The sequence below is a fragment of the Miniopterus schreibersii genome (assembly GCF_964146895.1).
Source record: "Miniopterus schreibersii genome assembly, chromosome: 10".
Lineage (NCBI taxonomy): Eukaryota > Metazoa > Chordata > Mammalia > Chiroptera > Miniopteridae > Miniopterus > Miniopterus schreibersii.
Window position 1 is genome coordinate 69,176,347 of NC_138110.1, and position 26,032 is coordinate 69,202,378.

General features: G+C 49.9%; 1 protein-coding gene across 1 annotated transcript in view; it reads right to left on the reverse strand.

The window, feature by feature from the left end:
- Window positions 1–77: 77 nt before the first annotated feature.
- JAG1 (jagged canonical Notch ligand 1) overlaps window positions 78–26,032 on the reverse strand; it is a 34,229-nt gene continuing 8,274 nt past the window's right edge. Inside the window, exons 3-26 of the mRNA XM_081149809.1 lie at window positions 24,811–24,862; window positions 19,681–19,935; window positions 17,796–17,856; window positions 13,911–14,041; window positions 13,339–13,458; window positions 12,801–12,914; window positions 11,548–11,661; window positions 10,842–10,955; window positions 10,388–10,434; window positions 9,884–10,057; window positions 9,284–9,434; window positions 8,287–8,451; window positions 7,872–7,985; window positions 7,233–7,346; window positions 7,035–7,148; window positions 6,803–6,919; window positions 6,308–6,335; window positions 5,976–6,061; window positions 4,742–4,855; window positions 4,024–4,133; window positions 3,702–3,935; window positions 3,365–3,496; window positions 2,915–3,065; window positions 78–2,038 (exon numbers count right to left, since the gene is read on the reverse strand). Of these exons, the coding sequence (XP_081005935.1) occupies window positions 1,584–2,038; window positions 2,915–3,065; window positions 3,365–3,496; window positions 3,702–3,935; window positions 4,024–4,133; window positions 4,742–4,855; window positions 5,976–6,061; window positions 6,308–6,335; window positions 6,803–6,919; window positions 7,035–7,148; window positions 7,233–7,346; window positions 7,872–7,985; window positions 8,287–8,451; window positions 9,284–9,434; window positions 9,884–10,057; window positions 10,388–10,434; window positions 10,842–10,955; window positions 11,548–11,661; window positions 12,801–12,914; window positions 13,339–13,458; window positions 13,911–14,041; window positions 17,796–17,856; window positions 19,681–19,935; window positions 24,811–24,862 (3,267 nt within the window). The 3' untranslated portion in view covers window positions 78–1,583. The remainder of the gene's footprint in view (window positions 2,039–2,914; window positions 3,066–3,364; window positions 3,497–3,701; window positions 3,936–4,023; window positions 4,134–4,741; window positions 4,856–5,975; window positions 6,062–6,307; window positions 6,336–6,802; window positions 6,920–7,034; window positions 7,149–7,232; window positions 7,347–7,871; window positions 7,986–8,286; window positions 8,452–9,283; window positions 9,435–9,883; window positions 10,058–10,387; window positions 10,435–10,841; window positions 10,956–11,547; window positions 11,662–12,800; window positions 12,915–13,338; window positions 13,459–13,910; window positions 14,042–17,795; window positions 17,857–19,680; window positions 19,936–24,810; window positions 24,863–26,032) is intronic.

The window sequence follows — 26,032 nt, forward strand, 5'->3', positions numbered from 1 at the left end:
GTGCGCGCCCCTACTTATCACCAGAGGCACATGGCAGAGCCGAACCATGTAAGCTCAGAAGAGGCCACACTGTTCCATGTTTTTATACAAAAAATTTAATAAATATTACTTTTCAAAATTTATTGCCAGGAACAACACATCAAAGATGCATTTTTATGTTCATAACACTAATAGGACAATACAAAGTATCTTCACGGTCTCAATGGCGAACCAACAAAATTACTGTTTTATAAGCCTTTTGGATCTTAAACTTCGTAAGAGCGTTTTGATTTCCTTGCGTAAGGCAGGCAGTGTACTCTATGGCAATCTAAACAGTGATCTTACTGGGCATTTTACGGTTCAAGTATTCAACTAGCTTATTAGAATACTCCCTAAATGCAGTAGATAACAACAAAAATCAAACCTACAAGTGGTTCAGTATTACATACGAATGGTGAAAAGAAATCAGAATTTACAAAATAAGATTGGTGTGCTTCCAACTTCACACAATTAATTTGATATTTTTAAGGGTATTCAACCACTCATTTTGGCTACGTTCACATCATAGCTCAACTTGTTCCCTTAAACGGCTGTGCAGCAGATCACCTGCCTGTCTCTTTTCAAGTCTAAAGCAGAAAAAAAGAAAACTGTTCTAGACTAATTCTGAAACTGCCTCAGTCAGTCCTGAAAACACGTTTTAAAGTGATGCTCTAGAAGGTGTTTTAAACATCTTGACGTACAAAAAAAAAAATTCCACCAGTATTCCAGGCACAGAAGCCCATCTGTTGTCTTAAACCATTTTCAAACACCTTAATTTTGGCTTATAGGCAACACATAGTAAGAAAATAAGTTCAAAAAAAAAAAAAAATAAAGCCATACGCTTACACTGCTATCAAAAACCTTCAGTTCTAAACACATACATATAAATAAAAAGGAATGATGTTTTAAGGCTCTTGATTATTAAGTTAATAAATCAAATATACACAGTGATTAATAAAAAAAAGAATTATTTACATAACTATACAAAATTCTACTTTTGACACATTTTTCCTCTTTAAATTCTTCATTTTACCAGCAACTGCTGACATCAAAGTCCCCCCTCCCCCAACAACAAAATACAATAAAAAAAATAAATAATAAACTCATTTGTGATAGTTGCTGTGGTTCTGAGCTGCAAAGGCACTTTTCAAATACAGAACTACTTGTACGTCATCATAAAACCAATATACAAAAACAACTCAAGAGTCAATAAATATAAATAAAACTATGATCCTAAGACTGCATCACCATCGGGACATCTGGCAGAAGTGGAAGCTCGAAGCCCAAGGGTTGGGCCCTCTCCGGGGCGCCTGATCCGAGACCTGTTGGCTGCAGGGCCCGTGCCCCAGGGCACCTTGGCCCGGGTTTTGCATAGCTGTGAGATGCAGCCCTCGATTTCCCAGGCAACCACAGAAACTACCATTGCCAGTGTAAGCCAGCTTGTCAAAACTTAAATTAACACAGGGATTCTAAGTCAACAACAGCCTCAGACCGGACTAGACAGTTACAGAACTACAGCCCCGCGCCCTCGGTGGACTACCTGGCGGGGAGGCGCCCGCCGCCTGCTATACGATGTACTCCATGCGGTTCAAGCTCTGCGCGCTCTCCAGGTCCCTGTTGTCCTGTTTGTTTGTCCAGTTCGGGTGTTTGGCGGGCGTGCCGTTGGGCTTCTCCTCTCTGTCGACCAGCGTGTACACCGGCTGCTTGGCAAACCGGGCTTTCTGCTGGTGCTTGTCCATGTCGTCCTCCTCTACCTCCGAGTTGTGTGTCCTTATTTTGGACATTTTGGAGTTTTTGTTCTCGTAGTCCTTGATGGGGACCGTGTTGGCCCCGTGCTTCTCGATGGGGTTTTTGATCTGGTTCAGCTGCTCCCTGACGTTGTTGGTGGTGTTGTCCTCGGAGGCCGAGCGGGCGTGACTGCTGGGCTTCCGGCGCTTCCGCACGCACCAGTAGAAGGCCGTCACCAGGCAACAGAGCCAGGCCACGGTGAGGACGGAGCTCAGCAGAGGGACCAGGAAATCTGCAAGGCAGGCCCCAACCAATTAACCCTCGGAACAAAAGAATACCGACACTGCTGCTCCTGCCCTCAGTCCCCAACAGGGGCTCCATGGGGACAAGTCCCTTTTCAAAACTGCGTATTGTCAGCTCACAGCTTGATCAGCAGTGCTGGGAACCTGGGCCCTTGGAGACACTGACACTACTGTCCCCGGAGAGACTGAGCAAGAGCAGCAGCAGCTCCCACAGATTCCCCAGCTTTGTGTGGGGAGAGCAGCGTCGGGGTCAGTCAAGGGGACTCTGGCTACTAAGGCGGTTCAGTCGAGGGGACTCTGGCTACTAAGGCGGTTCAGTCGAGGGGACTCTGGCTACTAAGGCGGTCCATCACACGACCTGGTTTTCAGAATGACCAGAAACCCAATCTGAAGGCCGACAGCTCCAATGCCCCGCGTGGTCATGAGCTCAATTCCTCGCCTTGCTAGAACAATAATGCTCAAGATCGTCTGAAGGGCAGTCTGGACGTACTGTAGGGCCACGGAGCTACCTCGCAAACCAGTGTCTCGCGGTGCTCAGGACGGGCTGGCACACGACACCAAACGCCAAGAGCTCCAGGCACAGCGATGCTCTGTGCTAGGGCTCTGCAGGATCTGGGAACAGTGCACTCTCCACAGGGCTGCCTGCCTGTGAGCAGAGCCTGCTGGCACCCGGAAAGGTCAGGTCAACCTCTGCCCATCGCCATGACCTCCGTCATGGCCACCAGCCTGTTTCCTCACCAATTAAGTGGGGGGTTCCTGGAAGGGGAAACTCGAGGGAACTGCTCACCTGGTGGTTTGACTGGACAGTGTGATGACATCCATTTGGCACTCGTCCCAGAAAGGGCCTGTTCCCACCTGACACTCACCCGTTCTATTCTTCAGGGGACGCCTCTGAACTCTCACTTCTGCAACGGCAGCGATGAGTGAGCTGTTCCCGTCACGTTTGCTGACCAGGTCTATAATTTTGTCAGTGATTTCCTTGATAGGGTTTCCATCATCCCGTATGTCTTCAGCAGACTGGAAAAAAAACAAAAACCTGTCAGTCTGGAGGGTCAGGGGATACTCCACAGTAACTTTTCTTTTTATTTGATATAACATTTTATTTTTAGGTTTTTTATTTAAAAAAAATTAAATGTTTTTCAATTACAGCTTACATTCAATATTATTTTGTATTAGTTTCAAGTGCACTTTTATTCAAAACCACTTGAAAACACATGTATGCCAAGCTTTATTCCCATGTATTTGCTCCTGGCTAAATGAAGCTTCCTAGCTACCTTGCAATCAAATCATTAGGTGTGAATGGATCTTATACTTACAATGGCCACATGTATTTCATTGTTCGCGGAAGGGGAAGGCTCACAAGCTATGTAGATTGAATATTCGGCAGAAACATTTTTCAGAATATTCAGATTCCTCAATTCACTGCAAATGTGCTCCGTGGTAAGACCCTAGAACAATATGGAAAAGTCCACACGTGTGTTAAGATATTGGAAAAGAGAAAAGGCTGCCCTTTTCTTGGAAGTTAGGTTATATTCAAGTCATGCTTTGCTCTAAGACAGGAACTTGGGCTACAGAGAACTAAATCCCAGCTTGGGACGCTCCTGTCTTAATACAAGCAGCCACACAGTCCAAATAGAAAAAGCAGCTCCGTACCGGGGACATCATCTCTTTGTTGAAGGTGAATGTGATGTTTGCACAGTTGTCCTGGTAATAGGGGTCAGACATGCATTTGGTCTTCACTGGCTGGAGGCTGGAGGAGTGACACTCGCCCACACCTGTGCAGGGACGGACGAAACACTGGTCGTCCAGGATGGGGAGGCAGCTCTGCCCGCTGGGGCACTCGCTGTGCCCTTTGTGGAGCAGGCAAGGTCGAGGGCCACACCAGACCTGGAGAGAGACAGGAGCGGCTGCTCAGGAGAAGCGCCCATCAGCTGCTCGGGAACTCGGGCAGCCTGCAGCAGTCCTCGCAGCCTACCTTTGAGCAGGCGATCCTTCCGCTCAGGCACTGGCAGGCGTTACAGTCATCGTCCCACTTGGCCCCGTCTGGTATCACACTCCCCATGGTGATGCAAGGTCTCCCTGAAACTGAGAGGCGGAGACGCGTGAGTGGAAGGACTTTCTCGATTCCTTGCTCCCTTCCTGTGAGGAACCAATTATACCCCTGCCCTCTGACACGTGACAATAGTTCCTTCTGGGAGAGGCACATATTACCCCCCTCCCCTGCTGACTTTGCACATGGCCACGTGCCCACGGCAGCACCAGGGGATGTGTTGTAAGCAGAGTCTCTCCGTTGGCTTGCACAGCACACTGCCTCTTGCAAGCCTGCCATTTGCCAGGAAAAGAACATGGCCCAGATGCAGCTGACGGTCCCAGGAGGCGAGGAGGGGCAATGAACAGGCCTGAGCCCAGCCTGCAGCACCTATCACTCTGCCTGCCCTGCAGACCCATGAACACTAATAAACGCTTGTCGTAAGCCACAGAGTCCTCAGACCGTTTAATTACCATCTATGGCAAGGCAATAGCTACCCTCTCTTAGGAGACTCTTAAAGTTCCCCCTCCCTGGGGTCCCCACTGTACGTCCCCTCTGTGTTCTCTCCCTGAGCACAGTGCCTACTCATGGTCAAAATGCTGACTAGTGACAGGAGCACTCGTTCACTCCACAGGCACAGGGAGCCAGGGCCAGGCCCACATACCTTCCTGGCACTTGGCACCGCTGTGCCCCGGGGGGCAGACACACCGGTAGCCATTGATTTCATCCACACAGGTTGCTCCGAAGGCGCAAGGTGAGGACTGACATTCGTTGATGTCTAGGAGAAATGGAGTATAAGGTCAGGCTCCAATGGGAGGCAGCAAGGATTCTCTAAGTTTTCAGACATAACATACAAATAGAAAGGCATATGAGATAGAAGGATGAGGCTGGTGCATTTTCATCATGTAATCAGTGTTCCAGCAGCTCCGCCAGTCGCTGCCCCCCCAAATCACCACTAGCTTGACTTAACAGCTGAGAATCATTTAATTTAAATTTGCTACCTCCCCAAATACGTTTCTTTTTCCTGAGTACAATTTAGAGGAAGGGCTGGCAACCTTCTTTAAAAGGGTCAGACAGCAAATATTTTAGGCTTGGTAGGCCATGTGGTTCCTGTCACAACTACCCAACTCTTATCAAAGCTGAAAGCAGCCTGAGACAGTGTAAATGAACAAGCATGGCTGTATGCCAATAAAACTTTATTTACAAAAATAGGCAGTGGGCCAGATTTGGCTCCCAGGCTGTATGTCAACCCGATTTAGAAACATGAAATAGAAACAATGCACCCCCATCTAGTGCTGGAGGCCAGTCGGTCCCAGACTAAGGGATCTCAAACACCAGGAAAATTTTAAATAATTTGGGGACAAAAAAAAAACCCACAACTGTCACTTTTGTGTTTAAAAAGAAAGCATATAAAAAGGTAGGGTAAAGGCTCAAAATAAAGAATCAACTTTAAGGTTCCTGAAAAACTGCATTGCCTGCCCCCCCCTTTCTGTTCTGACCCTTCCACCAAGTCTTGGGAAACCACAGCCCTCACCCCTTCCATTGGTGTTAGCTCTGTACTCCACCAGCGTAGCTGTGGTTAAAGTCCACTTGCCCATAATTTCATGTTAGTCACAGGGAAAAGCACTCTCTCCCCTTAGGGCCTCAGAGTAGCTTAATCGTCAAATCCTGTGGCTGCTGCCCTCTCCTCTAGAACAAGGAGGACTGAGGGCTGTGCCACCCACAGAAGGGCGGACAGGTACCTGAGGATCAGCCAGAGCCAGCCGGAGGTGGGCAATTAGCCCTGACAGGCAAATAAAAGGAATCGCAGCCTTAATTGTTGCACAGATGAAAAGTTAGGCTGAGGGGTGACACGAGGGAATAAAGCCACTGGAAGCCCAGATGGGGGCAGCCCTTACTTATTCTGCAGTCAGGCCCAGCGAAGCCAGGGGCACACTCGCACCGGTACCAGTTGTCTCCATCCACGCACGTACCACTGTTGTAACTAAGGAGAGAGCAAAGACCACCTTGGTTACCAACCTCCTGACCCACGACTCCTGCTGCCAATCAACAGGGAGCCACACCCATGACCACCAGCGGCTCTCACCCCCGGCCACACTCGCCGCTGCCTGGGGAGCTTTAAAAATACTGATGGGTCCGACCCCTAGAGAGTCCCATCTGAGAGGTCTCAGTGGCACCCCATGCATATTATAGCCAACAAGTGCTGGCTTAAAAGGTGGTCAAAGCTTACCAAGGATGAGGGCTGCAGTCGTTGGTATCTGCAAAGTAAAACAACAACTTAATAGGAAAGCAGTCTTAGCCCTCAGTGAAAACACTGCTGATTCCCATAATACCCAAATGATAACGTCGTACTTAACACCCGCAAATGCACTTAAGACCCCTGCTCAATTGGAACCAGGCCTGCACCACACTTTGTTCCGCTCACCGTGGGACAGATGAACACAGGAAGAGGCCTGGCAGGGCTGGGAAGGGGTGTGAGAATGGAAGGAGACAGGCTGCTGGTCAGACCAGAGCTGGGAACGAGACGCCATCTGTCTCCACTTATCTCCTGGCAACTTTCTCATGCCCAGGTCAGGGCTGCATCCCATCAAGTCATTAGGACAGAGCCAGGTGATGCAGCAGCAGACATTAAGCAGCTCTGCTCTGGTTTCCACCCCGAGTCCCTGAGGGTGTCAGGATGTGTGCCACAGCCACTGGGGAGTGCCACGGGGGTGGGGACACTTACTCTGAGTGCAGATGGGCCCCTCCCAGCCTTCTTTGCAGACACATGTGAAGGACTCGCCGTTGACTACACAGGTGCCCCCGTTATGGCAGGGGTTCGGCAGGCAGCTACTATTTCGGGCTATAAGACGAGAGCAGACAAGACCACCTTCCCTGAGGATCCACAGACAGTCTGAAGGGGCAAGAACCAGACCCAGGAAAACACTCACAGGGGCTCACGTGGGGCAGAAAGTTACCTATGTTACAGGTCGTTCCTTCCCAGCCTCCAGGACACATGCACTTGAAAGCATCCCCTTCATCATAGCAGGTGCCACCATTGTTGCATGTGGCCTCATCACACTGGCTGTCACCTGGAGGAGGAAGATGTCAGTGTGAGCCCTTGGCTGGCCCCCTCACAGAAGACGGAGACCGCATCCCAGCCAGCTACCACTTACGTGAGTGGCAGGTCTTTCCTTTCCATCCGTTTTTACAGTCACAGTAAAAGTCGTTGACGAGGTCGCGACACGAGCCCCCATTGTGGCAGGGGTTCTGGCTGCAGTCGTTAATGTCTAGGACCAAAGAGGAGACACCCAGCTGAAAACGCATCTGGGACCCTTCACACCCGTGAGAACCATGCCTTTCCTCCGGCCACCTCCACCCCTGCTCTCTGCTCCAAGTCCCAAGACCAGCCAAGCAAGCTCAGGACTCTACCACCATCACCCTTTCCAGCAGTAAAGGAGCCCCCAACGGGGTTACTTTCAATGCCACAAGTTAGGCAAGTCAGGGGCAGGCCTGTCCCTTCCACAAAATGAAAATCAAGATGGGCAGAAATTATAATCAAAACAGAAAGGGGATTCCTTTCCTTGCAAGCAGGGACATCAATCATCCTAATTACACAATCTTGATTCCAGAGCTCCTCGGCCTTCCCACTGCCGTCACCCACATTAACAAATGGGAACAGGGCCCGGGCCATGCTGCCCCACTGCAGGGGCAGTGAGGTCTTCCTTTCAGAGATTTCATTAAACAGAAAGGCTTCCTGCGGTGACCCCCGCCCTCCACAGCCCCGAGCTGGCTGTCAGGAAGGCCAGACTCACTGGCTTCACAGTAGGTCCCCTCCCAGCCATCACTGCAGATGCACTTGTACGAGTTGACGCCATCGATGCAGGTGCCACCGTTTTTACAGGGGTTGCTCTCACAGTCATTAATATCTGAGAAAGACAGGAAAAGAAAAACCAAGTCAACCATTTAACACCCTTACAGGCTGAGCTGCTCCGTGGGTGTGGGGAAGAAGCTTCCACAGAAAGCGGGACCACCCAAACTACTAAGGTTCCAGAACATTCTAAAGTAAGTGCTGAAGGCTCATCAGCATCAATGACCTCACATGTTAAACAGCCAGTCCTAGATCCTGGAAATAACTCGCAAACCTTCACTCGGCTGAAACAATTCGGACTCCGATGCCCCGGAGTCGGGCGGGGGCGGGGCGGGGCAGGGGCAGGGAGAGGGTCTTACTCTCGTGGCAGTATGTTCCAGTGAAGCCTTTGTTACAGTCACATGTGAATTTGCCTCCCGACTGACTCTTGCACTTCCCGTGGGGACCACAGACGTTGGAGGAAATGTACCGCACCCCTTCAGGCGTGTCGTTGGAGGCCATGGCCACTGTGCAGCTGTCAATCACTACAAGACAGACCCGGGATCAGACCACAGCCTTGGGGACCCACAGGCACGGTGTTCCTCAGCTGAGGACACACCACACCGAGCCCGCTTTCCTAGGGACAGACACCTTTGGCTAAGGAGAGTCAGAAATCAAGAGGCACCTCGGGGCCACGACTCCGGCAACCTGCCACGTCACACTGACAACGGTAGATGCCAGGCAGATGGGAATGTTTTAAATTGAAGAGTTTTTAAGGGTATGTTTTCCCTACGTAGCGAATGCAGCCGACATGTCTGTGGGCGCCTCTCCTCCCACTTGGGCCGTCTCTTTGGTGGAAGGTGCTAAAGGAAGAACCAGCTTTACTCCCCACTTCATCCTGCTCAAGCAGAGCTGAAGGACACACTTCTAGAACCTGCAAGGCTGTGCCCCCTAATGCAGCAGCCACCAGCCACATGTGGCTCTTTAAATCATTTGAAATTAAGTAATAAACGTTTTTAGCTGCACTCCACTGGCCACACGTGGTCTGTGGCTACCGTACCTGACAGCAGATACATGACATTTCCGCCGCCACAGGTTTCCCGACAGTGCTGCCCCGAGGAATTTGTCTCGGTGTTGGCGATCAACCCCCCCCAGGCTGGGAATGCGGAGTGAGTTCCCCTCTCCCCTGGGCTACTTGTTCACCCACTGGCAGGCCCCACTCAGTTGCTTCCATGTGTTCTGACTTCTCCGAGCAGTCAGGTTAGGGGGTTGATCTCCTCAGCTACAACTACTTCTCAGAGTACCAAGGGACAGTGGCAAGTGGGGAAAGGGGAGGGAGCCTTGGAGTCAAGCCAGGAGCCCAGGGGAGAGAGGTACCTTCACAGGGGGTCGTGCGGCAGTGGTCTTTAAGGTGGGAGCAGTTCTTGCCTTCGTAGTCCTCGGTACACTTGCAGAAATAGTCGCTGGCACGGTTGTAGCACTGGGCCCCGTTCTGGCAGGGATTGGGCTCGCAATAGTCTATGTCCAGCTGCAAGGAGCAGGAGCAGGGCCGCAGGGGAGGAAACAGTAAAACAGAGGTGTGATTATAGCGTCTCTGGGGGCAGCGGACACTGGCATCTGACCCCTTCATCTGCTTCGGTTAGAAAGCCTGCCTAACACACAGCTATGTCCTAGAGACTGCCCTGGAAAAACAGGGCAGAGGGAGGCAGGGCTGAGGAGGGGGGATGAGACGGACAGGCTGCCGACACTACCAAGAGAATCACTCCATCTCTTTCCACCAGCATTTGTCTAGCAGAGATCCCTAGTCGACGGGAGGTTAATAGGTTTCCTGGAGACTCAAGACAGAGTCAAGAGAGGGAGGGGGGAAGGGAGAGGAAAGGGAAGGTGAAGGGAGGGGAAGGAAGGGGGACAGATGGAGGGTGGAGCAGGAGGAGATCCCCCTGTAAAGACCTGGCCAGAAGTTCCAGCACTGCTCACCTGACAGAGGTTTCCAGAGAAACCAGTGGGACACAGACACTGGAATCTGTTGATTTCATTCTGACAGTGACCCCCATTCAAACAGGGGTTGCTGGCACATTCATCGATGTCTCTCTCACAGTGATCGCCTGCATAGCCAGGTGGACAGATACATCGATAACCATTAACCAAATCCTGGAAGGGGAGAAGGAGGGGGAGAAACACATGCTTTTTTTTCTATGTATCCACAAACACAGGGCTTCAGCAGTTTAATGTGACTGTTTCGGTTCAGCTGATTCACTAAAATAGCCAAAGGCCGAGCCTCCCGAAATGTGGGAGAGGAATTCCTATGTGCGTGCCTTTAAGACGACTCCCAAGAGGCTGGGGGTAACCTGGGCCAAGTGAAACTTCCAAGGACTCACTTTCACCTGCATTTTAAAATCTCACAAAGCTCTCCCAGGGTCACCTCAATCTTAAACTGGTTGTCGATCATTAAGGCTTTGATTTAAGCAAAGATTTACATACCCGACAGGTGGCATCATTCTGACACTGTCCAAGGCAGTCATTAATGTCTATAAAAAATAAAAATAAAAAGCCATCATATTAAAGAGGCAATTTACATTGAAATTGGGCTTAATTGAAAAGCCTCCTCAGCTCTAACAGATAAACCCTTCAAATCAGATTTCCTGTGTGCCTCCAGGGAGATAAGGCTATTGCACTGGGTGGGAACCCTCCCTAATTCTTCCAGACTCAGCCAGTGAAACTCCACACTGTTTCAGCCGTCTTATCAGAATGTGGCCCTTTCAGTGGCTAATGAGCCTGATAAAAGCCCTGTTTTCATTTCTTCACTGATCACTCCCCTTTTCTGAAACATTTCCTCCATAAGGTTTTCCTTTTACCACTCTGGTATTCTATGGATTGGCAAAAGCCTCCAACACCCAAGTTTCACGAAAATCAAAATCAAAACAAAGTCACTCACTTATCTCACAGTTCTGACCCATCCAGCCTGGGAGGCAGTCACAGTAGTAGCTAGCAATCAGGTTCTTACAGGATTTGGCATTGACGCAAGGTTTGGCCTCACACTCATTTGCATCTGAAAGAAAGTGAGGATGAGCAGTGAGGACTGGAGTTTTACTCCCCCACCCCTCAAAAAAAACACTGTCCCAATAGTTCATCGAAAATAGGAGATTTTTTAATAAGTTAGCTAAGTAACAGGTACTAGGTTCCCTCTATTCTGAGCCTCAGATCCATCTCCCTAGTCATTTTCCAATGAGGAATGCTAATTGATAACTTTCTGGCTGCTGGTAAACAACGGGCCTCAGCAGAACAGAAAGCCACCAGGCATTTCTGTGCAAAACCTGGCACAGCCTAGTTGCTGGGATTTAAATGTGGCAAAAAGAATGCAGACAGCTCATTCCTCATGAGATCATCCCCGTTTGGAACCCAGCTGAACACTCCTCGGACAGACGATTGACATGGTTCAAGGAGTCCCACAACTTTCCCACAGGGCCTGAAAGAGCTTGTCCATTTGCATTCGAGTGCTTTCTCCCAGGCCAGCCGGCTGGACTCTTGATAATAAATTACTTCTTAGTATGATGTGTGCACACTCACACCACTGGCCACAAGCTCATCTTCCTTAACGGCTCTGATTATCAAGGCCCACCTCGGTGCAGGCCCCTTCTTACCTAACTGGCACGTTTTGCCAGTCCACTGGGGCGGGCACACACACTTAAATCCATTAACCAAGTCCAGGCAGGTGCCCCCGTGGGAACAGTTATTGGGAGAACAGTCATCAATGTCTGTTTGAGAAAAATGGAAGAGCGTTGGCAATTTAATCTCAATCCATTTGACAAGACAATTTAATACCACAGGAGGGGCCTTCACTGAAGAGCCAGACACCTGCTGTAAGTGACTAAGTGACGGCTCTGGTGACGATCAGGCCTGATTTTAGCTTTAAATCCCCCACTGCCCCAGATCATCTAATCCCCAACGTAAGCGGGCAGAGAGAGCCAGCTGGATCCCCAGAGCATCAACCCTTTGGTTATTTCTAAAGAAAAGTTTCACCATGGCTCAGAGGTAGCTAAGTAGAACTAAGGGAAAATCGCTCTTCTTTACTGGTGGAAAAGCTTACTCTTTGTATTTGCTCAGCACAGCTAGGGGAACCCACTCCCCACTTCTGCACTGCCCTATAGAGGTCTCTTAGCCATTCACCCACTGCCCACTTATGAGGTGCCAGGATCTCCCCGTGAATTCGCTCACTGGGTCTTCACAACCCTAGGAGATGGGAATTGCTACTATCCCATTTAAACAGTTCCACAGGTGGTGGGTGGCAGCCATGGTGCCAGCCCAGGCATCTGATCCCAGAAGCCACATCCTCAATGAGACTGCATGCTGCTCTCAGGGTGCTGACGACAGTGTTCTCAGGCCTGACTGCACCTCAGAAATCCATGAACTTGTTAAAGAATCTGACCCCCCCAATTCCGAAGGGAAACTGGGATGTGGAGAACTGTACAGTCAAGCACCCAGTGGTTCTGATGTGCAGCTCAATCTGGCAGCCATGGTGGCTCTACAGCCTGGTTCCCTCTTTCAGGGCCACCTGCTCTCATGACGAAATTCAGTGGTGACAACCTCCCCTGCAGGGAGATTGTCCGTGATGCCATCTGGAGGAGGCAGAGCTCCAGGGAGCACGTGCAAAGCTAGGAGCTATGCCACGAGCACGTTTCTTCCAGTAGCAGACACATGCACTCACTTAGCAAGGGGGATGGGGCACTTCCAAGTGCAGAGGCCAGAAGCTCACCAGACTGCAGGCTGCATCCATCCCCTCCCCCCAGGACAGACCCTCACTAAGACCTTACATTGGACCCCGAGCCCAGGTATCTGCCCCAATCCCATACCTCAACACAATGACCCTCTAGAAAGGACCAAAACTCGGACTTACTTGTGGAGCATGTGGGGCCGGTCCAGCCCGGAGAACACTCGCACTCAAACCCCAGGGAGGTCTCCTTGCAGCTGCCTCTGTTGTGGCAGGGATCAGAGAGGCAGGCGTGCTCTGCTGCAAAAGCCAGGATAGCGGTCAGCTAGGGACGCCGCCTTCTCCTACCTACACCCTCTCCCCGCTCCTGGGCCACCAGCTCAAGGTGGTTTCAAAAAATAAAAGCGAGCGTGTGCTATAACCCTGCTGCGTCTAGAGAAGAAAGGAAGTCATCTCTCTTGCTAAGCTATCTCCAGCCACATCCCAAGGCATCTCAGAGCCAGGGTCCTCTCATCACAAACACACTGCCTCCCACGCCTGTCAACATCACCCAAACGTGAGTGACTAAAGGAAATGTCAAAGACCCCAGAACTGCTGAGATAACAAGTCTTCACTTTGGAGGATATGTTCGTTCATCTTTCTATGAGCCCTTAAATATATATTTTAAAGCCGAGTGGACAAAAAAAATTCAACAAAGGGATCTCATTCCGCCGGGACCACTTACCAATCTCACAGTTGGGTCCCGAATAGCCCTCAGGGCAGGAACACTGGTATTTGTCAGGACCTGTGTTGCTACAAGTTCCCCGATTGAGACACGGCTGGTGAGTCCCACAGTAATTGAGATCTGCCAAGAAGATCCCAAGGAAGTTAGTCGCTCAAAGATGAGAAGACTGCTCACCTGCTGCGTTTCTAGTCCCATTTCTCTTTTAAAAACCAGCGTCATGAATAAGCCTTGGGGACGCAGTGGGGAAGAGTTGGGAACACTGTTTTAATGCTCTAAGGTGGCACGTGGAGAAGAGACTTATTGTGGGGACCACTCCACAATGGAGACAAATGGTGACGCACTAGGTTGTACACCTGAAACTACTACCGTATGTCAGTTACACCTTAATAAAAGGAGGAAAATCACCAAACTGGAGCATTAAAGGCAAATTTAAACGGATTCATAATTTAAAAAAAAAACCTGCAAATAAACATTAAAAAAATAAAACCAAGTCACAGGTGTCCCACCCCCCCAGACCTCACACTCCTCCCCAGCGCCCCTTCCCCGAGGGGCCCCGTCCCTGAGGGGTGTACCTTTGTCACAGAGCTGTCCGCCCCAGTTGGTCTCACAGAGGCACTGCCAGGGCTCGCTACAGGTGCCGTGGACGCAGCCCGGGTGCGGGATACACTTGTCACAGTACAGGCCCTGCCAGCCATACTGGCACCTGGGGACAGAGAGCACCCCCTCCTTGAGTCTCTAGAACATTCAGACGAAGCTGCACAGTGCAGGGTTTTTCTGTTTTGTTTTGTTTTGTTTCTGGGGACAGGATGGTAGACTCTCAAGGTTTGTCTGGGGCTCCCTCTAAACAAACATTTTCCTAGTTGGGCCAAGGTCCCCTCCCAGGCGACTCATGACAAAGGGAGGGCTGTTCGAGGAGAGAGGCCAGTGTGGGGCTGCCCTTCACAAAGCCGCTCTTCTCAGGCTCCCGGGAATGAGCCGGGGTGGGATAAATCAATCCCAGGGCCGACTACAGAGGGAAAGGAAGGACTAAGTGACAACAATAGCCATGTGAAAGTCTCCGCAAACACCGCACTTTGGGCCATTTTTACACAGCAGCTTGGCTCGGCCCTTTGTCTGAACAGCGAGTCACGACCCCAGCGCACAAAAATGCAACAGGACACCAAGTGCGGCAGGAAACGGCCTCCCGAGGAGGCTGTAAGAAACCAAACGGGAGGGACCGGGCGCCTCTTTAGGCAAAGAGGAGGGAAGGGTCCCCGAACCCGTGTCTGCAGGGAGGGTGAGGGAAGCAACAGCCCTCAGAACCAATTCCACAGGTAATTTATGACCCACTCCTGGTGGCTGCTTATGCTAATGTACTTTATAGTTATTTCTCACTTTGCAAAAAAAAAAAAAAAAAAGGTCAACTCAGTTTATCTAGTATTGGGGAAGGGAGTCGGGTTTCCTTTATAAGCCTCATTAATCGGACTCTTTCGAGGCCAAATGGTGCCTTTGATCCCCAAACAAAAACACAAACATAAACCTTCACCTGGGGTGGGAGAGAGGGCAGGGTCTCAACCACTCACCCCTCAAGTTTCAAGCCCTCTGAAACTTTAACTGCCTTCTCAAAAATCAAGCTTTCAGACAGGAGGGGGGCTGGGGCAGGCCTGCCGGTGGAGGGAAGGTGGGGTGAGGCAAATGTTTCCACAATGGGACCTGGGAAAAGCCTCGGTCAGAGCCGGCTCCCCGCTAAGCCGCTCAGCTGTAACTGTGTGTGGAGAGCAAGCGCCCCCAAGAAGGAAAGGCCTTGGTTTCCAGAGAGTGGGAGGCAGGCTAGCAAATCCTTGTCATGGGAAAGTCCTGGGGACCCGGCTAATAGCTAATCACCGCGGCCGAGAATCCACTGAGCCCCTGGGAAGGCTGACTGCTCCAGCTTCCAACAAGCCGGCCACACCCCGACAGAGAAGCACCAGAATGTGTGCTTTAACTTGAATCTGACGGGACTCTGGCTGATATAAAACGAAACATCAGTCTAAGTAACAAGTGACTATTTAAAGAGGCGAAATAAAATAAATCATCTGGTAGAAATTTTTAAAAATTGAACTCAAGTCAGTGGGAAGTGGGAGGTGCATTCAAACAAAAATTGATATTCTTAGCTTGAAAAATATTAAGAGGGAACTGATTTGAAAGTAGCAACATATTTCAAAGTAGCACCTTTTCTCATCCCCTTCCAAATTAAGGGTCACTACACCTCTTCGGTTTGCCTTTCATAAAAGCATGAAGAGGCAGCTGAGGACCCAACCTCACCACCTAATTAATGAGAGCTGGATCCCCAAGCATTAAAAAAAAAAAGGAACCACAAGAGGCCACGGATGACTTCAAAAGAAAACAAATAAAAATACTGACCCTAAAAGAGGCATCACAAAGTTATCCGGGTTTAATAGTATATGATTAAGGTTCTCATGAGAAATTGAAGTGACTTTCCTCACATGATGATTCATAATTAAGTTTGATATTATTGGCAGCCTTGCAATAAAGTGAGCAAGTGCGCCCAGGAAAAGCCCTCTGAGTCGACTTGGGAACGACAGAACCCGCCAAGTTTTCTCATGTGGAAGAAGGAAAAAAACACACACCACCTCTGGAATACCTAATCCGAAAGACAACTTACAGGTACCGTGCCATTCAACTATTTCTGGTGCAGGACACAACCTGAACTTCCTGGGCTAGGAGGTTGTTTTGATTTTCTTTCAAGGCAGGGAGAAGGAGATGGGTTGAGAGACTATGCAAATGACCTGTGGGAAAGTCGCACCTTAAGTAAATAAGGGCACTGGTGCGTGTCTGGGCAGGGAGTGGGAGGTGAGACTCGGAAAGAGAAAGGGCTAAATTCTGGAAACAAAGCCTGTTGTTCTGGCTGGGTGGGCCCTCCCCTGCGCCCTGGCGTTTATTCTGATGACAGTAGCAGAAATCGTGGTTGGCCGCCCTGATACCCATCTGAGCACGGAGCAGGGCCAGAGTCGCTGATCTGACCTCCTCCAGAGCACCCTTCAGTACGGAGAGCTGAAGGAGGTGGGCACTGGCTCAACTTTGGACAGCTGTGCTGTTCGCCACCGTAGCTGGCCGCCACCACTGGGGGTTAGTATGCAACCCCCTCGGCCTTCCAGAAAATAATCTTATCTTTCTAAAGTGCAGGAAGAGACAGTTTTCAGGTCTGTTTTTCTTTTACTTCCAGCTGCCTTCATTCCCACCTCAGTTCCCAGGCTCAGAGCCCAGGGCTCCCCGTGGCACGGACAGGGAACAGATGCAGTGGTGGGCTCGCAAAGGCCACAGGTGACTGTCCAGCAGCGGTCCTCAAAATCTACTGAGCGGCAAAAGCATGCAGCTGGCTTCTCAAAATGCAGATTCCTGGGCCAAACCCAGAGACTGAGACTCATGCCTGTGGGGTGGTGCCCGGGAATCTGCATTTTGACAGTTCCCTGGTTAATCTGGGGAATTTCACTTAGGAGTACTGAAGTTTGGGGACAGTGATTCTCCAAGTGTGGTCCCACAAGCAACAGCAGCATGGCTCAAAAGTAGTTAGAAATGCAGAGTTGGGCCGACCTATGGACTCAGGGTCTGCACTGGGACAAGAGCCCCATGTAACACTGGTTTACATGTGTTGTAAGCTTCCCTCAGCTCAAACCAGGGTAGCTTTGGGTGCAAAAGTGACAGGTCCAAAGGATGCAGTTAGTGTCACATTCAATCTGCTAATCCTCAAGAGATCGGGGGAGGCAGAGCAAATTGTGAGACTGTGTCAAAATGCCAGAGCAGGAACAATATTTCCCGAAGCAAGCCTTCCCCAAACTAGCATAATGTACATTTCAAAAAGTTCCCAAAACTGCAATCATGAAGCAGTCGGGGTAGGTCTCGCTTTGGCTTCTGCATTGTCTGGGACCATAAAGGAACAGACTTCAAAGGCCAGCAGCAAAGTCTACATTCATCAGGCTCAACTGACAAGATTCCAGCGCAGCCATTAACCTCTCAGCACCGGCCTGTCTCCCGCCTGCAAAGGGGCCAGGAGATTGTACTAATCCCATTCTAAAGAATGCTCCACGTTCCCCTATTGATGGGAAAAGTGGGGGAGGGCTGGGAGACGGACAACGGGGCGGGGGCGGACACACAGGCAAGAAACATACCCACATCCTTCCATCTAGTCCATTAGCACGTTAAGGGGAAGATTATAAAAAACGTGTTATCAGTTTACAGAGAGTTAGTACATGAAGTCACTGACTACGCTCCTAGTTTCTTTTTTCTATGGGAGAAAGTGCGCGTTCCACCGGACAGCTGGTATAATTTAATAAGCTTCGGATGTGCCTATCTGAATTCTAAGCTTTCTTGTCCTCCAAAGAAACATATTCACAATCAAGCCAGTCCCTCCTCTTGCATTACAAAAATAATTATTAAAACAACAAACAACAACAACAAAAAACGGTTTGGTTGTTTACCTGCAGTCACCTGGGAGTTTGCAAGACCCATGCTTGGGACTACAGCCCTGTCGGCAAATAGCTGTAAGAAACACAGAAGTCTGCATCAGTACCCGCCCGTTTCTGGACCAACACCGCCATGAGAACGGCCTAGTAGTTAAGCCTACAAAATCCACGACTTTAAGAGATCTCATATCAAGTCCATTGTAAGGACAGGAAGATGGGAGGTGCCCAAATAACAAATCCAGCTTTAAACTTCAAGGCCATGCTAGCAGATCCTCAAAACATGATACTGTTTGGGGACAGGAATGCCGGCAAGTTGATGGGGGAAGGGGATCTTCGTCCAGTCTCTCCAAACAATAGCTACCCTGCTCCCTTGTCAATTCCCAGCCTTGACAAAAGAGAAAAAGGAGGTGTAATCCTTTCTCGTCTCACCCGCTCTGTCCCATCAGGGCAGAGTTCAGATGAGCCCCAGCCTCCTTACAGCTCCCCCCAAATGCCTGCTGTCTCAACAATCCCACGGGACGAACAAAGCGAGCCAGGCTGCCTTCACTTGGCCAAGTCAGCACCAGATCTGTTGGTACTTTTGTAAGGTATCCTCACAAAGCAATTCTGCTTCCTTTATTTAAAAAAAAAAAAATTTGGACATAAAAAAATACCAAATTGATAAACCTCTTATTGGTGTTAAGAACACCAACTACTTAAAATATATTTATCAATTCTGTCTTTCATCTGGGTCCCAGAAATGCCATCTTTTAAAACTCTTGTCTCGTTATTGAAGAAAACTGTACTGCCACGGAGACCTGCAAATTCCTCTCTCTGCCCTTCCCCTCAATCACTGTCAAATACTCATTTTTAATTTGAGTTTATCTTACAAGGATTTATCAAATTATGTGAAATAAGCAGAGTACATTCATAAGGGCCTATTATGGTTAGCTAGAATTACCCACCAATTTGCCATGCCTTAGGATTTTTAAAGGTATAAAGCCCACAGACACTTCTGTGGATGTCTGTGGATGTGACACCTCACTGAATTCCAGGAGAAAAGGCTGGGGCAGTAGGCAGCACATCTGAAGGCTGACGTAGGCCGACCTCATTTTACGCACTTCTCTTTATTGTGCTTCACAGATGTGGGGTTTCTTTTTTGTTTGTGTTTTACAAAATGAAGGCAAGATCTTCCACCGGCAAAAAGATTAAGCCTGGAATTACTACAATACTCGCTTTATTGTGGTGGTCTGAAACCAAACTGCAGCATCTCCAAGCTATGCCTGGGCTCCCGCAGACGGGTTCAATGCTACACAAGTATGAAAGCACAGGCTCACCACTCGCCCCCTCCCTCAATGCCACAGCCCCGAAAGGTGCCCACTGAAAGCCCACCGTAAGGCCACCCCGAGCTCAGGGGCTGTCATTTCCTATGGGATCGGCTGTTCAGGCCCACTTGGTATCTGTTTCAGGTCAGGTTCCTGAGAAGCGGAGCCTGAGAAGGGGCCTGGGGTACAGGAGCGAGGGGGAGAGGGCAGCAGATGGGCAGTGGTAGGAGCTGGGTAAAGACATGGTCTCAGCTGGAGTCTGGCTTCAGTCTGATCCAGGGGAAGCTCTGGAGCATGAGTCGTAGCAGATTTAAGGCAGAGGGGGTTGGCCTTTGTACCCCCATGTCAGTGATTCAGACTGAGTTGGGAGCAAGGGGCATGGAGTGGCTCCTGCTCGGCCAACGACAATGCTCCAGAGGAGGAGCAGCCGTGAGCTGTTAGCAGCCAACCCAAAGAGCAGCTGGGAGGTAGGGCACAGAAAAAAGCCAAATCTCATCCCACCTAAGATAACCATCTGACCGCAGGTGGGGTGAGAACTTGCCACCGAAAGCAACAGCCACCCGGAGCCGGTTAACCCAGCCCGCACAGCCACACACCTCTGTTACATTCGGGGCCCATCCAGCCTTCCATGCAAGTTTTGTTGCCATTCTGGTCGCAGGCATAATGTCCAAAGAAGTCGTCTCTGGGTCGGCAGAACTTATTGCAGCCAAAGCCGTAGTAATAGTCATCGCAGGTCACGCGGATCTGATACTCAAAGTGGGCAACCCCAGTGTTCTGCTTCAGGGTCTGCCACTGCCGGCTGGGGTTGATCATGCCCGAGTGAGACGCCTTTTCAATAATGCTGTCCGATTCTACAGGCAAAGGAGAAAGATGAACCGCATGAACATTCACATCAGAGCTTTCTTCCCCCACCATTGGGCTGTTTTTAATCATAAATGCGCAGGGTACAAAATTCAAGCAGTACAAAAAGAGCAGAAAATGAAAATTCCCATCCCCAGGGACAACCGCTGTTACCATTTATTTACCCTTTTAATGAGCGTATAGTATTTCACTGTCTGGAAATACAAAGAAATAATTTACCTAGTTCTGACATATGTGCAAGGCTGTTTGGGCCTCTGACTATTAAGCGAAGCCACAATGAACATTCTTGAACATATCTGCCATGTATGTGGCTCGATCAGCGAGAGTGAAGCTAGCAATGGAAGTGCTGATTCAGAGCACATGCACAATCCCAGACAACCCCAAACCACCGCCAATGAAGTCCCGTCAATGTCCTCCCACCACACAGGAAACTGTTTCCCAACTTTATGTTATCAAACTTTCTGATCTTTGCCTGATAGGTAAAGAAGTACCTCTTGTTGTAATTAGCATTCAATTAAGTCATGGTGAGTGCCCTCTCACGTGTTTATAAAACCATTTGCATCTGCTCCTGTGAGCTGTCACCTGTTTCTCTGCTTTATCAAGCCTTCTACTGCATTGCTGGTCACACTGATCTGCAAAAGCTCTTTACACACTATAGGAAGCAGCCCATTAGGGAATGCTGCTCTTAGAGAAACTTCCTTAATCCCAGTCAAGATTAGCAATCTCTCTTCTTGGTTTTAGAGTTCTGTGTCTTGCCTTAGAAACAATCTACTTCCAAACTCTTCACTAGAAGCCAAAGAGTAGAGTTGTTTTTTAAAAATGATCTTTAGCACCTTTTAAACTGGCATTTAAGTAGCAAGACTGTGAACTTGATGTATTTTAGCTTTCACCTTTGCCCAGAAGGCAGATGAAAAAGGAATTCACCCCAGTTTAGAAACAGATTGAGTGGGGTTTTGAGCCAAATCATGCTCCCTAAAAGAGTGGACACTGAGGAAAAACAGCCGGAGCTGAAGCAGCAGATGTGGTCCCTGCCCTGAGGCCACTTATAATCTAGTTTCAGAGAGACAAGTACTGAAGCACCTCCCAGCGCCAGATGCCAGGTGCCACGAGTTCAGGGGAGGGATGTGGAAAGGCAGCAGGCACTAAGTCAGCACCCCAGCCTGGTCTTGTGTTTGTTTTCTTAAACCTGCCAGCACCAACCCTTCACCACCTTGTCAAATTCAAGGCCACCTTGGAGAGACTGTGTTAGGACCTACATGCAATGTCTTTGTGATTCTTACCCACCCACACCCGTTTTTCTAGGCCCAGGGCCTGTGCTCACCAACTAGGCTGTGCAAACCATACAGGTGACCAGAAGAGAAGGGACGCCTGAGTGGCTTCATCCACACTCCACCTCCAACATCGCCCCATTCACCCTCCGGGTTTCTTTAACTATCATGGGGCAAGACAAGCCCTGAACAAGCCCACATACCTGCAGGCTTACACCCCAGCACGCACAGAACCACTTGCAGAAAACACTTTACTGACTTAGGTTTTGCAAATAGACACAGGCCAAAGAATGACAAAAATGTCCCTCCAGTAACTCTGTTTGCTCTGCTGGTTCAATTAAAGTGTAGTGAGCTATTACCATGTGATTATGAGCTCTTAATAAATGAATTATTTAAACACACTGGCCATGGCTCAGAGGCTTCCAGCTCCTCTTAGGCAGGTATCAACAACAAACAACTCCGACAAGAGTCCAAGCCAATCCTAAAGGCGCAGGCTCGCGTGTCAATGTCAATAGCTTAGTGTGCTTTCTACCGCTTTCCAGGGAGAAATGCTGTGAAGCTATTATTTCCGAATCCTCAATGGTCTAAGAGGTCTGCATAACTAACTTCACACCTGCGTGACACATTTCTCCTAACAGCTGACAGGCAGAGCGCGTGTGACGTGCTTGCTGGCATCTGGATGGCACAGAGCAAGTTTGCCGCCTGCTGCTTCTCCACTGCCTGAATCGCACTTCCTGTCAGCTTGGTGCATTAAAAATGTATCTGGGGTAGGTCACCAGGTAGCCCGGCTTCAGGACTGGTAAAGGCTATTACCAAACCTTCCTGCAATCTTCAACTGCATGAAGGTGGAGCACAGAGCACCCACGACAGCCTTGCAGGCCAAGGAGGAGGTAACGAGAGGCGAGTCTGAGCATAACCCCAGGACCTTGCCAACCCACAAACCTAGACAGGGCAGGGAGACCTGGTCCTGAGTATGCCTGTTGGCATTTACATATCTATTGAACAGTACAATAAACGGAAGCCATTTGCTCCATTTAGGTTTCTGTGCATCTTCAGTGTCCGCCCTCATGGAGGACAGTCCCTTGGGAGGGGCGGAGGGTGAAGAGCATAAAAAGCAAAACATTCCAAGCAGAGCAAGAGCACGTGCAAAGGCACCGGGCAGGAGAATGTGATGCATTTGAGGAAAGAAAGGTGACCAGTGGGGTGGGACTAGAATACGAACACGATGGATGAAAATGTGACATGTAAGACGGAGCTGGCAAGGGGACAAGGCTGGGCTCTGCAAGGCCGGATGGGCCACACAGGGACCTGGCCCAAGAGCAACAGGAAGCTCTGAATAAAGGTGACAAAACATTAAGCTCTGAAAACATCAAGACAGCAGGAGAATGGAGAAAGCACTGGAGGCAGACCACGGTAGGTCTGGGTGGACTAATTCAGACACGACTGTTAGGGTTCAGGCCTGAGCTGATGGTGACTCGGACCAGGGCAGTGGCAGGGGAGATGGTGAGAGGCGGCAGGATTCTAGGGAGGCCTTGGAGGTAAGATTTCCAGAACGCGGAGGTGGGTTGGGTATGGATGCTGAGAGACAGAGGGACACAGATGCCCTCCAGATTTCTGGCTCACAGTGCTGGGTGTTCAAGTGCTGGTACCTAAGTCATCCATAAAGGGCCCTAGGCAGGACCTGCTTTTGGAGAGGAAAGACATCACATCTGGCTTTAAATGTGCCGAACTGAGTAACTTGAAAACATCAGGAAGCTGAGTAAGCAAGCAGATGAGGCGCTCCCAGCAGACCCCACTTTCCTCCTCGGGGTTCACAAAGTGAGCCTCAATGACCTGCGATAGACCTTCCATGACTTTGTGGCACCTGCTCTCTTCAAGAGTAGAGGTCGCAAGCCCTGTATCCTAACCCCAAGTCCTCCTGGTGCCCTTCCAGAGATCTGGTTCTACCCCCAGCGACAAATGAAACATGCCCTAGAGCTCTAAAATGGGGCTACCCCCAAACACACACCACCGCGGGCAGCTTTGTAGAGGCACGCGCTTCCCGGGAAACAGCTACCTGGCCTGTGGGGCAATGGAGGGCCCGGGAAGTCCCTGGCAGGCCCTACAGGTGTCCTGATCCAGCTCTTGCAATGAGCAAGGATCAGTCCCAAGGATGTTCTCTCCACTAGACGGTTGTAACGTCTAAAATGGAGGGAAGAACAGCCTGTCTGCACCGGAGTTTCTGAAGAACCTATTTCTCCCCCTCCCCACCCCGCCTCCCCAATGCTTAGTTACCGGTGTAAGCAGGTCACAGTGACATAACACTCGCACAATCCCAACGTCTGTGGCAGAGGAGGGAGGAGAGAACAAACAGGTGTCCGTGACCCTGACCGGCATCAGCCACAACCAAGGCTGGTCTCACACCCCTCTCTCCCCCCACACCTCCGTGGGACGGGGTGCCCTTCAGGGAGGAAGTCCACAGAGCTGGCCTTCAGATGCCAGAGTGAGAAGTGATCCAAATGCCGGCAGCCTCTGGCACATCAGGGCTCGGCAATGACCAGGTGGCCTCAGGCAAGCCAAAGAGCAAGACAGCCCAGGAGCAGACACACCTAGCATATGCCAAGCCCTCGCTGTGCCCACTCTGGGCATTCATCATTCTCAGAGTCAGTTAAAAAAAAAAAAAATGCAAGGCGAGAAAAGGGGGAAATGTCATTTAGCAGCAACAACACAAAGAAAGGGTGAGTGAGACGGAGAAACAAAAGGACGAGACATTCAGAGAACAGGAGGCAAAGATAAATGTTGGATCGACCTCTCCTCCTGCACAGGCTAAGATTCCTGTGTGAATCAAGCTTTCCGATGACAACCACCCAGATCCTGCTGACAAAAAGGGAACTCGCAGTTCTGGCGAGTGAGGAAAAGCATTTTCAAGTTACCATAAAGAGCGAAGACTACCTTATAAGCCAGACTGCTGCCATTTCCACAGACACCCTCCACAGCTTCCCCACCAAAACCCACCCCCAGCTACTCTGAAAAGCAACCTGCACTGAAAAGAGTCAGCTTTCAGAAGGGGACAAGGCAAGTGCAATGGCCGGGAGGCCCTGGAATTCCGCTTCAATGGAAGGTTTGTCGTGCGCAGTGTGGGAAACCCCGACCGGCTGGAAGCTCACCTGCCCACCAAGTGAAATTCAAGGTCGGTCTTTAGAGCCCAGCGCCACCTTTGCCGGCTTTATCTTTCCGATGAGAGATTAAACGCTCACTTAAAGTTTAAATGGACTTTAAAAAAGTCACTGCTTTGATCCTTTAGCAGTCTACAAGGTTTTAACGTTGTAAAACCATTAAGATCTCTATCCCAAAGATAATCTACGTCCCATTTTCAGGGACTGAGTTCACTGGGAAACTGTCCTGGCCACTTAATATTCTAAGCAAGCCGTGTAGGGGGAAGTCATGGAAAAGACTCCTCAGAGAGGTTCGCCCTCGAGGGGGCGGGGGCAAATGTCAGGGGTGGAAGAAGTTCCCTGACACCCAGGAGACAGGCCCAGCTCTGACGGGGACTGCATGCCAAGCACTGGGCTTCCAGAAACACGCACTTGGAGGCAAGTCCTTAGCTGTGATACTTACGCTGAGTGTCGTTGCTGGAATCCCACGCCTCCACAAGTAAAGTATAGGACCTCTGCAAACAGAAAATGACACTTAGTATTCAGAAATAGGGGTCAGCTCTCAATGTCATCATTTTCTGGCCTCCCCGCACCCCCCCCCAAACAAAACCATAAAGCCAAAGTGAAATTTCTGTTTGCTGTTGACCTGAGGTTGCCCAACTCCCCTCCCCACTCCAGCACCCTCCCCAGACTGACTCCTTTCATTTGGCAGGGGGAGGGGGGCCCACTGTGGCCATCAAGCAGGCAGCTCAAAGTCCTCATCAGGAAATGCCACCTCCCCATAGGTGAACACTCAGCATACAGTTTTCCAAAACTTTCCAGACCCTAATTCTAGTGCATGAAAAAAACACAAAGAATTTATTCTAAGCAAACCGAACCAGGTCTTTGTACCGGGGGAGGGGGCCCGTCCAGGAGGGCTGGGTATTGCTAAGGTTACACTTTGGGCCCTGGTGGGGCAGTCCCCAGGGAGGCCCCCTTTTCCTTTTCAGAACCCCTTTGAAAGCCCTGTCTGTGTGAGACCATCTCGGCTCCCACAAGTATCAGGTGACTCTAGGAAGCAGGAGGGGGTAGGTGCAGAGACTCCTAAGACAAAGGCAACAGCCTAACTTGGGGTGCCTGGGGGAGCAGGCCCTGGGGAAGAAAGTACAAAGGGGAGAAACAACCGCACAGCTGAGGGTTATATTTATTGATAAACTTATCTGTCAATAAGATCTAACATTCCAGAAATAATCAAAGTTCGCTAACTAAACGAATTCCCTGGACACTGGCGGGGTGCCAGCTATTATACTGAAGGCACCTTCTATCTTCCAGGCTTACCTCCGAATCCACGCCGCCCCCCCCCCCCCCAAATCCAAATCATTAGCAAACTCTCCTGCTTTTACTCGAATCTTCGTTTGTAATTTAGAATGAGGTCAGTCTCACCAAACACCAGGGTTTAAATAAACTTTCTGCTATCTTGGCACTGGAGAAATATATCCACAGGGGGCAGGGAGAAAAGGCTCCGGAACCCTTTTCTGTGCCCCTGCACGGTCACTCACTGTCGGGTACCAAGACATCAGGAATAGTAGCGCATATTGATCGAATAATGCCATGCCACCAGCAATTCGCTCACTGAGAAAAGACACCTACAAGGTGAAGGCAAAACCAGTGGGGGGAAAGGAGCTTCATTCATAACTCAAGAAAAG